Source organism: Melospiza georgiana, chromosome 6, assembly GCF_028018845.1.
Source record: "Melospiza georgiana isolate bMelGeo1 chromosome 6, bMelGeo1.pri, whole genome shotgun sequence".
NCBI lineage: Eukaryota > Metazoa > Chordata > Aves > Passeriformes > Passerellidae > Melospiza > Melospiza georgiana.
In genome coordinates, this window is record NC_080435.1 from 51736582 (window position 1) to 51752113 (window position 15532).

At 44.3% G+C, this 15532-nt stretch overlaps 1 protein-coding gene across 1 annotated transcript in view; it reads right to left on the bottom strand.

Annotated features, from left to right (window-relative positions):
* Window positions 1-3217: 3217 nt before the first annotated feature.
* Window positions 3218-15532, bottom strand: part of CCDC85C (coiled-coil domain containing 85C) — a 108787-nt gene continuing 96472 nt past the window's right edge. The window contains exons 4-6 of the mRNA XM_058026075.1: window positions 11565-11660; window positions 4920-5018; window positions 3218-3463 (exon numbers count right to left, since the gene is read on the bottom strand). Coding sequence (XP_057882058.1) covers window positions 3374-3463; window positions 4920-5018; window positions 11565-11660 — 285 coding nt within the window. The 3' untranslated portion in view covers window positions 3218-3373. The remainder of the gene's footprint in view (window positions 3464-4919; window positions 5019-11564; window positions 11661-15532) is intronic.

Genomic DNA, 15532 nt, shown 5'->3' on the forward strand with positions numbered 1-15532 from the left:
CAAACTTTCAACTGATTTCTAAAGCAGCACAAATAGACTTTCCCCACATTATGAAAAATATACAATTTTATCACTTTACAGTCATGCACTTTGAAAAAGATCAGTAGTACTCTTCCCCCCCAGCTTCTAGAAAGATAAAAGGTCACTTTAACACTGATTTCATTTAATATCTAATATTTGGATAAAAATGTGCCATTCTCAAACAAGGTTGTGCTCAGCAGTCTTATCAAGGTGCGAAGAGCCAACTGAAGCTGGTTACACTGCAGCATTTCAGGAACTGGTAGGGAAACACTGCTTACTCCAGTCACTCCAACAAAAGTCAAGGATGTGATTTTACTTTCCTTAAGCAAGCAAAGTCCATTTGTAAACAGTGGATGCTTTCTTTGCCAGAGGATTGCAGAACCCAGGGCTTCAATCTTGAAGAAATTATCTTGGGCTATTGCCCCAAATATATGAATTTAATGGCCACTATTGCAAGGGATGCTCCCCTCCAACTTCATGTACAAAACTCCTCAGGTAGTTTTCACTGAATACTGAGCGCATAGGTAAGTGAATTTAAATATGCATATAAAATTTCTATTTAGACAGCTGAAAATTCAGCACCCAAGTCATCCTGTAAAGTCATTGAGCATCATTTCACCCCAGGAAGACATTTTATAGCTCAAATGCAATAAGTATGAAGATTGGCAGGCCTAAAAACCCCCAAACAGTAACACAGCAAGGTACAGCAGTGCCATGTTCTTCTGCAAAATCAGTGATGTGCATCTTACATTGAAGATGATAAATAAAATCTGAAAAAGGGCAGTACCCTATGAGTATGAAGTTTGTTCAGCTGAACTGCTGGCTACCCTATAAAGTGGCTCTTCAGGATTTGCAGGGCTAATCGAACTCAACTGCAGCACTGTTTCCCTTGTAGGTGAGATCTGCAGGTGGAACAAACAAGCTTTGCTTGAAGTCAATGAATAGATTTTGAGAGAGATTTGAGAGCAGGGAATATTTGAGTGGGAATTACATAGTGGTGAGACTAGTAATCTGATGAGTATAGCTCTTGTCTAGTGAGAGGACCTGCTAAAAGCCTCATATACCCCTTAAATAGCAAGCATGTCATGAACACAGTTAACTCTCTCCAAGTGCTGGCAACACTTTGTGTTGCTTTAGTTTAAATTCACTGACACAAGTCCACCTTGTTCCAAATATACTTCAACTCTCTGCTTAATCCAGCAATCAGATGCCACCAAAGTTAAAATGGGCTTTCAAGCAGATACACTAAAGTAACCCTCGTTTTGGCTTCAGATGTTAAGGAATAATGATGCTCTGCTTTACATCACCTTTTCTGTCACAGAAATCTCAATGTATAAATTGTACAGGAGGAAGACAAATAATCACCAACCGATGGTGACTAGAAACTGGAGGTCAAAATAAAAAGCAAGGAGGAGGAAATCCAGAATCCTCTAAAGATGCTTAAAGGAGACAGTCAGACTCTAGAATGCATTTTTCCAGACTCCATGGGATGTAAATACTATTAGACTGAGAGCTATCTAGCTCAGTGTTCACTGACTGAGCAATAGTAGGAAATAATCTACTGGTGGGTGTGTGAGTGAGAGTATGCACTTGTGTTTTGGGGGTGGTTCTTGGTTATTTTTAAATAACCTACTCAACTGTTACATTTCTATTTCTGCAATGAATAATGAAGTGGTGCTTACTCTTACTGGTTATTTTGTATTTTGGTTGTATTCCTTCTCTAGTTTTTTACTGGTTACAGGTTTCAGCTCTGACACTGCAAATTCTTCAGCCAGGCAGCTGTAGTTTATTGTACACCACGGGACCAATTCATAATAAATAACATAGGTTCCTTGGTATTGTATCAGTGCTCCATGTAACACAATACCACAAGTCAAGAACTCAACTGGTAGAACAAATTAATTTAGAGGAAGAACCTGTCCTAATACAGCTGTCTGTAGCTCTGACTGATTCTTGTAGGGAATAAAAAGAAATTAATGGTGTTTGAGGTCATTACATCCTATAACTAATCACTAAAATCAATGCAACTTTTGAAGAGGAGGCTTTGATCTTTTCACATGCCTGTCTTTAAAGTTATTTTACACCAATGAGTTCTAATAACGAAGCCCCACTTCCTTGGACTATTGGGAAAGAACAGCTAATGAAATACAGGGACAGCTGCTGTGACAACTTGGAAAAGGAGGGAGTCAAATTCTTACAACTACACAGGCAGCTACTCCACAATAGCAAAATATAAGTCCCATTGTTTTATATACAACCATTTGAAGAAGCAAAACCCACTTGTTTTGGTTCATTAATAAAAATAAAGCTTGAATGGCAGGAAGTAGTCTCACCTGACAGCCTGCATTTATGGAGTTTTTATTCAGCTCTGCAAGGTTGTTGTTTGGTTACTTTACACAGGAACCATTATAGGTGAGGGATCCAGCAAGAACATTAAAAAAACCCACCCCAAATCTTCCTATGTGAAAGATGAGCTGCTTTTGAAGATCCTGTGAAAGCCATAAGCACTGTCAGGATAGCAGTTTCTGCTGAATTATTTCATAGTGAAAGCTTTACAAGAAAAGTGTTGCCATTTTGTAGGGAATACTGTTGTGTGGCTAAGTGACTTCATTCACATTACATCTGTAGAAATCTTGTGTCATTTGATCATGAAAAATTGTTCATTACCACCTGACATGGAGTCTTAGCCTTTATGAACACTTGTGTGACGAGTACCACCATACAATGTGGGGCAGTACAAGTGTTTTTAGCTTGCCACTCAGTATTTTACACAGAGCTTTGTGAAAACAGTTGCATGTCATTCTTCAAAACAAGGACCTCCAAAAAAAGTGTCAGCAGCCCATGAACTTGGCAGGCAGTAAGCCAAGGAATTTGAATTGCATTTTCCTTGGCTGCCTGGAGCCACTAACCCGGCTACGAATCACAGACAAGCAGGTGGACAGGAGCAATACAAATGGTGACTTCTCCGCTGGTTAAGGGTTCTTCTTGTTCCTCTTAGAAATTCTCTTGAGTTAGTTAATTCTACAAACAGACCATTACAACAAAGCAGGTTTGAACTACAATAAAAATGATGCAAGTCTGGCATTATTGGATGGTTACCCGGTGAACAGTAGCTCCAGAGCACCACAGCCTGGAAATCAGGCCTTTAGCTGCCATATTTACACTATTGTTACAAAAAAAAAAAAAAAAAAAAAAAAAAAAAAAAAAAAAGTTGGAAAAAAAAAAAAAAAGAAACAAAGAAACCCTGAAAAACCTCAACCCCAACTCCCAAAGAACAGGCAGCCAGAAACACTGAGCTCTGCCTCTTTAGTCTTCACAGAATCCATCACTTCCAGTTGCCAGGACAGTGTTCCTACAAGGGACCCTTGAACTGGTTTCCTGACAGATGTTGCCTGATGGAGGGTTTGGAGCTCGCAGCATCACCCAGCTTTCGCCAGACAACCTGCAAGAAAAAATAAAGGGTTTGAGGAGAGAAAGACAGGAATTAAAATTTAAAAAAAGTCCAACAGCAAAGCCACTGAGGAATAGCAATATTGTTTTAATTGCAGTCTGAAAGCCAAAACCAGCCCTTTCCTAGAGCTGGGCTGCAGTTCTCAGCAGGGACACTGGATGGCATCTTTGCACCAGTTTCCAAGGAAAGAAACCATTGATGCATTTTTCTAATTAATCCCTCCTGAAATTAGAACCGTTTTTGCCTGGGGTAATAGTACAAAACAAATACACTAGATTCAGAACGTAAGTTCAATGGTAGGTCAACCCTGCCATGCTTAGAGAGAAGATGCTACCATGAACAGAAAAGATAATGAAAAAGATAATGATTAAAATTATATATACACGACTTTCTAAAAACATACATTTTATCACTCTAGGGCCACTATTTAAATAAAAAATAAACTGCACAAAACTTTATAGCTGCCTTGAATCTACATGGAATGAATATTTAAAAAGAAAACAGCTGATGATAGACAAATAGAGATGAGTCAGTTTGGGAGGATGAAGTTACAGTATTTTACCTTTCCCTCAGCATAGCTACAAGGGAAATTAAGCAGACAAAATATCCTAAAAAGGAGGCTTTAATTTACTCTTTGCTTTCCTTATAGGAGATGCTCACATTGATTCAGCTCGACAAGGTGCACTCATGTTCACACCTCCTTTTAGGGTTAAGGTGGGTTTCAGAATTTAAACAGAGCATCAGGCCTCTCTCAACTGCTGGAAGGCACTAAATGATGCCACCTGGACCCACCTCTTATGTGGACCTAAAAAAAAAGAAGGCTCATAGGCATTCTCCTCCCTACTCTGGGCAATTGAACAGCACATCCCCAGCTGCAGGGGACAGGGGGCTCAGGCTGTGTTCCAGCAGAAATCTCAAACTTTGTGTTCAAAGCCAGAGCATGGCCAAGGTGCCATGGCAGCAGCCACAGCAGGGCACAGCACTCACCATATGGGATGTGGCCAGCTCAGTTAACAGTGTGGTTGCCCAAAGCATCAGCAGAGTTAAAGCACCCCACACATCATGATGCTGTTCAATGGCTCCAGACAAGATTCTCCCTCTGACATTACCACATGGTTTGGACTCAAACCTGTTCAAGCTGTACAGCTTCAAACAAGGCAAGCAATTGTTGCTTAACCCAAAGTGAGTCCTTAAGGGCACAGTTGAAGACAATTGCCAACAGGGCTCTCCTAGGCAGGGAGGCAGCAAAGTGGGAACTATCTATTGAGCAAAGGCTGCTCTGTGCAGTGAACAAGGCACTCAGATTACCCAAAACTGTGGTCAGCAGAGCATACATTCTTCCCTTGTGCCTATGGACCTCACAAGGCTTACATGCAGCAAATCCCTGTTCCTCCATACTTTTAAGACCACAAAAGGAACCCCAAGAGCTGCTGGGAGGAGTTCTTACATTGCACATTTCACGAACAATTGCCTTCTCCTTTTCACTTAGGTCTTCTTCATAGTTGTCTTGCATTTGCCTGTCCAAATTTTCATGGACCTCAAGGACCTAGAAAAAAACAGCATTGCAAAACCATTATGATCCTCAAACAGTTATGTGTGTCCCTAAGAACATAATTAACAAGTATTTAAATTGGCAGGATTCACAAAGCCTCAAGACAAGCAAAGACAAATGTAACATCAAGCTGGGCACCTCTGTCCTCCCTGTCCCCCAGCCATGTCCTGCCTCTGTCCCCCCACCTCCATGGAGTGGCTGCTGCCAGTCCTGGGGACCATTGGCAGCGTGGCTTGTGCCCACAAGTGCCTCTCTCCCAGGAGGGCTGCTGGTAGTCCCACCTTCCAGGCAGCACCCCAACAAGCATGATTGCTGTCCCTCACCATGTGCTGCCCACACCCCAAACCTCCAGAGCAGCTCAAGTGGGAGCCAGCCCTGCCCTGCCACACCCCACTGTCCTGGCCATCCTCACAGAGCTCCTTCAGGGAGAAGGTGCCCAGCTGTGGTCCCTTGATCACAAAAGGAGACTTTAGCCTGGAGCTAAAGGCAGCCTTCTTTTCCAGCTGGAAGCACTGACCCCAGGGATACCCCTCTGTCACATCCCATGCATTCTGACAGTTCCTCCAGACAGGCACATCCCACAAGGTGGGCACAGCACAGGAGCCCCCAGGTTTTATTCTTGCCTCTGTGCTGATTTACACACTCATAACACACTCCTCACCCAGAGCTTCACCACTGCTGAGCCAGGTGGTCAGCTCAGTGTGCAGGGCAGAGATCCTGCAACCACCCAACATTATCAAACACCACGTGCTCTCATTCACCATTGTGCATCCACACACACAGGAAGGTGAACAAGGTGTAGTTGTGTGAATAAATATTCCTACACACCCCAGGGAGGTACAGAGCCATGCTAGGATGGGATTCAGCCTTTGCTGAGGGATGAACAGCACTGGCTGCTCCACAAAATGGGATACCAGGGAAGATTATCCCCAGGTCTGCCTCAGCACAGCAATCCTGCTGCACTCCAAATGAGTTACAAATAAAAATAGGTCATTCTCCTAGGGCCTGCAGCCTACTTGGGACCAGTCTCTGCACAGACAGGAATTATCCACATCCATTCTAAGAGAGGAAGGGCAAGAGAGATGCAAAAAGCATGTACGTGCTGACAAAGAGAGCATCTATTTTCTGCTAAAGAGGAGGGAATTAATTATTGATCCAGCTGGACTCACACATTGAACTTGCCTGTCTGGAGCCTGTGTGCTTGCAGAGCTGGCTGCACAGCCTGCAGGAGCACAGCCTGGCAGGGAGCACAGCCTGCCTGTGGCCACAGGGCAAGAGTCAAGGAAGCCACGGGGTGGGTTGGTTAAAGATCTCATCAGCCCCAGCCTCTGCTCCCCACTGCCATCCATCCTGCAGGCACAGGAGTCTCAGAGGACTAAAATAAACTGTTTTTCTACAACTTGTGCTCAAACTAAACCCACATTCCTTAGCCCAGGAGGTGTGAAAAGGTGGCACAGCATATTATTTCCTTCAGTGGAAATGTCTTTTAATAGTGTTACCCAGCCAGAGCTGGAGCTGAAAGATGATCAGATGGAAGTTATGTTTGTATTTCATTTCTGAATCTCATTTACCCTGGAAATCATCCTGCTTCCCAGGCTCAACCCATGTCTGGCTAGGCACTTGGTAAAGATGTGTTAGCATCTTGGGTATGGGAAAATGGGATTCATAGTGATAAAATGCAACAGCCTATCCAGGAAAGGCATGTTGGCAGAAAATACACTCTGAAGAGTGGAATAACCTCCTGAAGAAAGACAGGAAGGCCTTTCCTTAGTGCTGACCCAGCCCCAGCTATTCTCAGACCCTGCCAGATGCCTCCTCAGCTGTTTAGAAGGAGCAGGTTAATGTTCCTCCAGTTACAGCACTGGGGAATACAAACATGCCTCCACATCAGCTATCTCTGGATCAGTAAAGTTCAAGGACTGTGCATTCAGTGAGGGTCTAGGAACCTGGGGTGTGTCCTCCTGTGCTTTCTGCCACCCCTCAGCCCAGGAGCCTGAAGGAAACACACAAATGCACCCCAGGCTCTAAGGGGCTCATGCCATCCCCTGCTTTTTGCTTTTCATCACGCTGCACTGACAGCACTGGGCCCTTTGCTGACACAGCAGCCCTTGGTGATCTCCCTTTGTGATCTCCCTGGGTAAAATGCCAGCAGTGAGAGCAGCCTGCCCTGCTCAGGCATGGGGCTGGAGTGGGAAATGCTGCTCTCCTGCACAGGGAAGTTACTCCCCAAAAACAACTCTGACCTAGCTCTCAGTGGGCATGCTGGCTTCTCTGGCATTTTCCCTGCTGATGAATAAACTGAGGAACACCTCAGTGTTCTTTGAGACCACACTGATGTCTGTGAGCCAGGCAGTGTCACCTCAAAGTCACCTGATGCCACATCCCTTCTGACTTGCTGTACTGACCCCATATGGCCAAATATATGTTAAAAACAAATATTCAATCTAAAAATCACCACTAAAGAGTCTGAATGACAGTAGTAAAGAGTCTGAACGGCAGTAGTAAAGCTTTGGAAGGGAACCTGAAAATTGAGGTATTCGTTTCTGCAACACAAAGCACGCTGAAATTGAGGGATACTTCCCAAATTGTGCAAACCTCACTAATTTTGTTGCTTCATAAGTCAGCTGGACACAGCACTGGGAAACATCCCGCTTCAGCAAGGGAACAGTCCCTATGCCCAGCTAGGATTTTTCCCAAGTTTTGGAAAGCCAAATCCCGTCTTGTCCACAATTAGTGGGAGTGATGATCACCTGCTTGACGGCTCAGAGTGCATGGAAAAGGTCCAGGCTGCTGCTGTGGGGGCAGCTGGGCTACAGGCTAAATGTCATTCTTCTACATTTGTCTCCTCATCACCTCCCCACGTCTTTAGCAGGTTTGCTCAGCTCCTAAGAAAAGTGCTTTGATGTTCAGTGAGATAGTGAGCTGTAGCATATGTACCTTTTATTCTTGTTAGCAAAAACAGCTGTTAGGAGTGCCAACCTGTCATCTTGCTCCTTATTTAGTAGGTGCAAACAAACAAAACTATTTCAGAAGGAAAAATAAAGAAAATCCTAAACATGCTCAAGGAAGAACCTGTGCTAAATTGCAGGCAGTACTTCAGCCACACAGATAGAATTTAGCTGGTAGAAAATCCCAAGGAAAAAGCCCAGGGGATATTATGTATGTGGGGGCAGACAGAGGCCCTGCAGATCCATGTGGAGTGGACAGTCCCTCAGTGGCTTTTGCTGGGAGCCACATCCTTGCAGCCTCATCACTGGTGGACAGGCTTGCATGCAGGTGTTCCACAAGACAAGTGGAGCAGAACTGCACAGAATCATGGAATAATAGAATGGTTTGGCATGGATGCCATCCATTAGAGCAGTTTGCTCAGATCCCCATCCAGTCTGGCCCTGAACACTTCCAGGGATGGAGCATTCACAGCTTCTCTGGGCAACCTGTGCCAGGGCCTCACCACTCTCACAGTAAAGAATTCCTTCCCCACAGATAATCTAAACCTGCCTTCTTTCAGTTTAAAACCACTGCCTCTTGTCCTGTCACTATGTGACATAAAAGTCCCTCTCCCTCTTTTTTATGAGCCCCCTTTACAGGACTGGAAGGTGCTACAGGGTGCCTCTGGAGCCTTCTCTTTTCCAACCCAAACACCCTCAGCCTTTCTTCACAGGAGAGGTGCTCCATCCCCTTGATCATTGTCCCCTTTCCATCTCTCCTTGCCTGTTCTTGCAGTAAGGAGCTGGCCTGCTGAGCCATAAGCACTCCCTTTCTCAACCAAGCAGTGCCTCTTCCAATATCTGCTGTGGTACAAAGCCAAAGCACAAAGTCTCATCTGTAAGCTGCTCTCTTCTCAAGAGAGAGCCATGATCTGTGCCACAGGAGGTGAGGGTGCAAGGCAGCAGCTGCATCCACCTTCCCACGTGCAGGGGCTGCCACTGGAAAAGCTGCCCAGTTCTGCAGGGGGCAAGTAACACCTATCCATCTGCTGCAGCAGGGCATGGCCAAAATAGGTCTGCAGCTGGAGACCAGCACCTACCAACTATTTAACTGTGCCACAAGGGAGAGGAGAGATTGAGACCATGACCAGATTCCTCAGGCTTTCAGTTTGCAGATGATCCCTGGAAATGGGCCACAGGATGGAAAAACAGACACCTCCTCATCCCTCTGTGCCACACTGGCCTACAGGGGAATTTCCTCCTCACCTCAGATGTGAGAACATTTTCAACCTCAAGTGAGTGAGCAGAACACATCGGGGGGATCATTCATGCCCCATGAGATGTGACTGCTGTGTCACCTGCTCCCTGACTCAAGCCATAGCAGATTCCAGGGTTTTGGAGACAGACAAGTGCACCTCACCAGCCAAACTATGATGGCAAAGAGGAGAATTTCTCCTGAATTTCTTCTAGCCCTTCCTAGGAATCCACAAAGCTCTGAAGCAGAGGGATTACTAATATGTGCAAACAACCATCCAAGTTCCTTTCAATTCCTTTAAATGAATCATTGCACCAGACTTTCCAAACTTAATTTCCAGCTTCCGTGAATCTTCCTTATTAATTTTCAATCCTTTTCATATACTTATCAAATCATATCTTAAAACCATTTATGTTTCTTGCCCTTAGTGAGAAATTCAGTCCTGCAATTCCTAAAGCAAATAGGAAACTAATTGCTCCCCAGAATATGATCATAATCAATTTAGAAGTATTTGATCTTGTAATTTAAAAACACTACCAGCTCTGCTTAATACTATCCCTCGCCACCACCTTGCCAAAAGCAATGAAGAGAGGAGCAGAAAGGTATGAACTCCACCGACTGGGAAGAAAAAGCCAACAGCAGTAGTCTGGACTGCATCAGAGCTTTGATGATCAAATGCAATCAAAGACAAATCAATGCAAAGTGAGAGAAAAACAAAGGTTCCCATGGGTTTGCAACATTCTGCAAGGCAACAGTTCAGCAGATCCATCAGTATGTATATATATATAAATATATGTATATATCTATACACACAGAGGAGAAATGTCACCCACAAGCACACTGCAGCATAGTACAGGATGGAGCTTTCTCATAGCACAGCGCCACTCACAACAAGCAAAGAAGAAACTTGTTGGAAAACACAGGACAAATATATGGCAGCAAGTGAACTGCCACTTGTGTGGTCAGCTCCTTTGGGAACAAGCAAAAACTGTGCTAAAGGTATTTCTTAATCCTTGGCCATGCTGGATATCCTCCTCTTAAGGAGTTATACAATCAATCAATAGGAGTTATACAATTTAGATGTATAAAGTCTCAAGAAAGCTGAAAAATCAAGATTTTCACTTTGAAGGATCATTTATAATTTAAATTCTAATTAGATCCAAATGAAATCAAACTTGTCTTGCCTTTAATAGCTACTTGAGAAATAGTGGCATTAATTCAAATCCTCCTGGGATCTGGCAACTGCCCAGTGGAACCAATATCCTTGCCAGCCACACTACTACTGCTTCTCCTGACATTTGTTGGTTTTACCATCACCACCACCATCACAATATCTGTCCTGGAGCCAAGAGACCCTGGACAGGCATGATATACTAAGATAGAAACACTAAAAATTATAAAATTTAGGAATTTGTGGATCACAACTACAAGCAAATCTGTGCCATTTATTTATGTGTCAGATGCGGAAAGGTACAAAGCAAAGAGCTTTGTAAGCATCTGTCTCCAGGTCTAAGATAATCCAAGCTGGTGATGCCACTGCTGGACCTTTTTTCCAGCTAGGACCATAGGGATCTGAGCTCCAGAGCAGCCATGCAGGAATTCTCCTTTGAATTGATGTAATCTCTTTAACCCTGTACAAAATGCTTCAGCAAATCCAAATCTATAAATCGCTATATTTCAACCAAAGACTAATTTAGTTAAGGGACTTCCCAGCCATCCCTATTGCACCTTGTAAAGGATTTCTGCTTTAGAAAGAAGCACAGAAGTATCTTGCTTAACTAGTTAAACATGTAGCACTGGGGAATTACACTTTTTCTGCTAATGGATGGTCACTAGAACCTGAAGGCTGCTGTGAAATCACAAGTTTCCTCCTTTAACTCACCTACCAGTCTCCCATGGTCCCACTGTCAATGGTCCTGACTTAATCCCTACTGATGATGCACAGCCTACACTGTTTGTTGTATATTTTCATAAAATAAAATCTTTCTCCTTTGAAGACTGCTGCAGGATTTTCAGTAACAAAATATATGAGGAAATGCAGGTTTTGTGTCCCTTTTTAAAACAGCATTTTGGTCACCACTGTCACCCCAGCGTCCCAGTTTACACAGGGCTGATGAAAACAAAGGGCAACCAACACCTTCAGCATCAGCAGCTTTTATTGGAGGCTTCCAACCCCCAAAAAATAGCTGTGCATCATCTTGCTTAGCTCTGCAACTGTTTGAAGAAGCAGTGCTTATTCATCATGATACAGGTGCTGGTTACCAACATCCTGCCTGTGTATCAATTTCTGTGCTCAGCTGTTGCCACAAGCAGGGGCAATGCCCAGCTCTGACACCCCAGTGCCCCACACAGCCTTACCTTCATAGCATGCACCACAGCCTCTGGCTTCTGCCCCACGGGGACATACCCTGCTGCAGGGGAAGGCGCAAGGTCAGATGCCATGCGAGCTGGTCCCTGTGGAAATCACGTAAGATATGTGTTAACTCCCCTCTGGGGGATTTAAGTAAGGATAAATAAAAGATTCAGAAAATTTGACCACTAGCTTGTCTCAAATTTAATCCCCTCAGCCACCTTCAGAGACCACTACTCCTTCCTCACAAGTCACTTGATTTGACACTATTTAAGTACCAGCACTCAGTCTAGATGTGTTCAGGCAGGAGATCACTCTGGTTTAAATCTAAATTGATTCAAGAAACGTTTTTTGTTAATTTAGGATAGCTTTCCACAAGGACAAGATCAAACAGTACTCATCCTTCTAAACATGGGAGCAATGCAAACAAGAAGATTTTCCAGCATCAAACAGTCATTTCTAAGAAGCTGTGCTCATGAAAGAAACAGTTGGCATAACTTCATTGCTTCTCTGGCAGTGCTTCCACATTGACATCAAGTACCCATCTTCAGCTACAGAGAAAATTGTGAAAGCAACCTTAAAACAAGCAGATGTCCAAACCTAATGTTGGCTGGGTTTGTTTCCAAAATGCTGGCCAGTCCTCCTGCATGAAGGATTCCAGTGGGAACGATGCCGAAATTACATTTTACAAAAGATTTCTACTGTCCAACCAGCCTTGTAAGCATTTTTCATAGGGCTTTCCTTTTTCTACAGGCATCCAGCTTGAATTATGAGAGACACAATATCTTTATTCAGTGAGATGCACCCTGCCTGTCCTAATATTTTCGCATTGCTTTGTAACTCCAGGAGAAATCAACAATGAAATCATTGACCAAACTTGTATTTAGCCTTCACATCCTTTAGGAAACACAAAGAATTATTATACTTGGGGACCTCTGAAAGCAAATTGGGATGGCAGAGCAGCATGTAGCACCATCACAGGAATGCTTTCACACACAACACACGAGGCACTCCATTCACCTCTTCCCTGGTTTAAAAACACAGCATTTTTATGCTTTGTCTCATCACTTTGCCTTCCATGCCAAGGCCAGCAAGTTAGTTGTGCCAGAAGAATCACAGAATAATAGAAACACAGAATGGTTTGGGTTGGAAGAGACCCTAAAGATCCTCTAGTTCCAAGCCCCTGCCATGGGCAGGGAACCTTCCACTAAATGAGGCTGCCTAAAGTCCCACCCAGCCTGGCCTTGAACACTTCCAGGGATGGAGCATCCACAGCTTCTCTGGGCAGCCTGTGCCAGGGCCTCACCACTTTTACAGCAAAGGAGAACCAATGGATGGGGCACTTTCTCAGCTCTCATTCTTCCAAATGTTTTAAGTTGTAGGAGCCTTTTTACTCCTAAAAGCATTTGTGGCATGTTAAAAAGGAAAAGTTGGGCTAATCCATTAGGCTACAGACAAAAAGCACAGAGCCTTTCAAGCCCTGGCCACAGATCTGTGCCTAACCCATGCCATGACCAACAGCCATTCACACATAATAACAACCTTCATGAACTGAGCTGCAGGTGATACACAAAGTTCCTTTGCAGAGGGGTGGCATCACAGAAAAGGAAGGTTAGACTTACTAACCCCACAGAAATTCTCTAAGGTTATTTAACAGCCTGAAAAAGCAGAGGCACACACAGTACGGGCATGGTTCTGGACCTAGGGGCAGAGTGTTACAGCTTGGCCACCTGGGGACACATCCTCAGCCACCCCATCCATAACATCAGACAGAAAAGCCAGAGGCTGAGGGGAGCACGAGGGACTGGATCCAGCCAGTCTACAGCTGCAAAATGGGGCACAAATTTCTCACAGGGCTGGTAAATGCAACACAGTCCTCCCAGAATCAGCTTCCCACAGAGGTCAGAGACACCAATGCACTCATAACTACTCTGGCTTCATCATGAAAGATGCCTTCTTTCCATAAATGAGCAGCTCCATGACAAAAGAAAGAAGAATATTCAGGAGTTTGTGGTCATACTTGATATGGATCTTCTCCCATGGCCCTCTTCAGAACTAGCACAGGAAATGCCAAACAAAGGTCTAACATCTAATATCTCTTTGGAGTTGGGAGTAATATAGCAAAGTTGAAAGGAATTCTGCTGGATATTGCTGCTGACAACATTTTAAATACAGTTTCTTGGCCAAACTAGAGTAGATCACGAGGTCTCCCATATGAAAGACAGCAGCAGCTTCTCCTCACATAACTGAAGGCACTAATGAGCTACAAAGCACTTCCATGATCACAATCACTCTCAAAATTATTACAGAATACAAATGAAACAAAAATGATTAGAGAGAAATGTTTTTTCTAAAGAGCTTGATCATACTTAACCAATCACCATACTGACAAGATAAAAGCATTCTTGCAAACACAGTGATACACTGGATATATTATATCACACAAAAAGCAGTCACAGGGTCACCTTCCTTCTCAGACAAAGGCACTCAACTGAGTGGCCCCTGAACACAGGCAGAGAATTTGACTGATGGAGGGAAAAATAACTTTAAAGAATGAGAAATGCAGCAAAAGAGATAGATTCAAAACTTGCAGTCAAAGTGACAGATTGCTTCATTTCTAAAATAGGCATGATCCTTGATCCTTAGAAGTCAAAAGCCCCAGCCAGCAGAAAGAGATCTCCAAATTGCTGAGTGCCATCATCAGCAATGCTGAGTGAACCATGGCCATGCCATTGAGCCATTGCCCCAGGCCACAGAGAGCTCCCCACCATGCCAGGCTGGTGCTACAAAAGGTCAAACACCTGTGAAGAAGGTGGGGGAGCAAGCAAGGATCTCACCAACATCCCCAGTCTTTGGGGGTGCAATATTTGGCAGCAATGCAATCTCTGCAGCTTTGGGATGCACCCAGCAAAATACACACATGGCTAAGGGTGGCTTCATGTTCATCACTGCAGGCAGAGCTTCTTGTGCAGCTGCACCCCCAGGGAAGGCACTTCCCAGACACACAGTCAGCATTTTTAAAGGGGTTGGTGCTTCATTCCCACTGATTTCATGTGGTTCACAAAAAAGAAAAAAAGCTTCAGCCAAACTCCTATCAGCTTCCTGCACAGAGGCACACATAAAGGAGGCCAGAACTGCAGTCAGCAAGGAAAGAAGTGACAACATATCCAGCAGGATGCATGGCCAGCCTTTGGAGGATGGAGGAGAGGAAAACGGGCAGAGTTCACCAACAGGGTTAGCTGAAGAGGAGGAAATGGAAGGAATTGGAGAAAAGGTCAAGGTTGCTATATTGGAAAACTGCCAGCAGTGGGAGAAGGGAGGGAATGGGAAGGAAGAGGAGGATGTGTATTTTACCCAGCAGGAAATCCATTGAGGTGAAATGCAGAGGAGAGGGAACCAGAGATTTGAGACGGGAGGTTGGAAGTAGGGCAGGCAAAACCTCAAGAAGTCAATGTTAAAGTAGTAAGTAAAACTGCACAGATGGAGGAGATTCCTCATGCCTAGAACAGATGCATTTGGAAACTGTAGGCAAGAATTCCCACAGCTGCACCCCAGCACTCCAACTCAGCTAATCTGAGGACCCCCACCACTGCAGAAACCCATGCCCTTCCTGTTCCCTACAGCTGACATTTCCACAGGCACAGGAACACCACTGACTCAGCACCCTGGCAGACAATAATAGCAAGGTTAATCTGGTTACATCCTAAGAAGGAGAAATTGTCCATATAGGCAAAAAGCAACATGGTGTGTTCTGAGGCAAGTGTCACTCTCAGTTTCCTCTCCCCGACTGCTTTTGTCGAGCGTGCAGTCTCTGTATTAGATGCACATATGGCTTTTCCACTTGCCAGGTTTTTATAGTGTTTGGTAGTTCAGAGGTGGTTTACTCTCCACCCTCAGACACGTGGCTGAGGCATTATGTAATTATATAAATGAATGGTGCTACAAGACTGCTCGGAAGTCACCAAAAATGCCATTA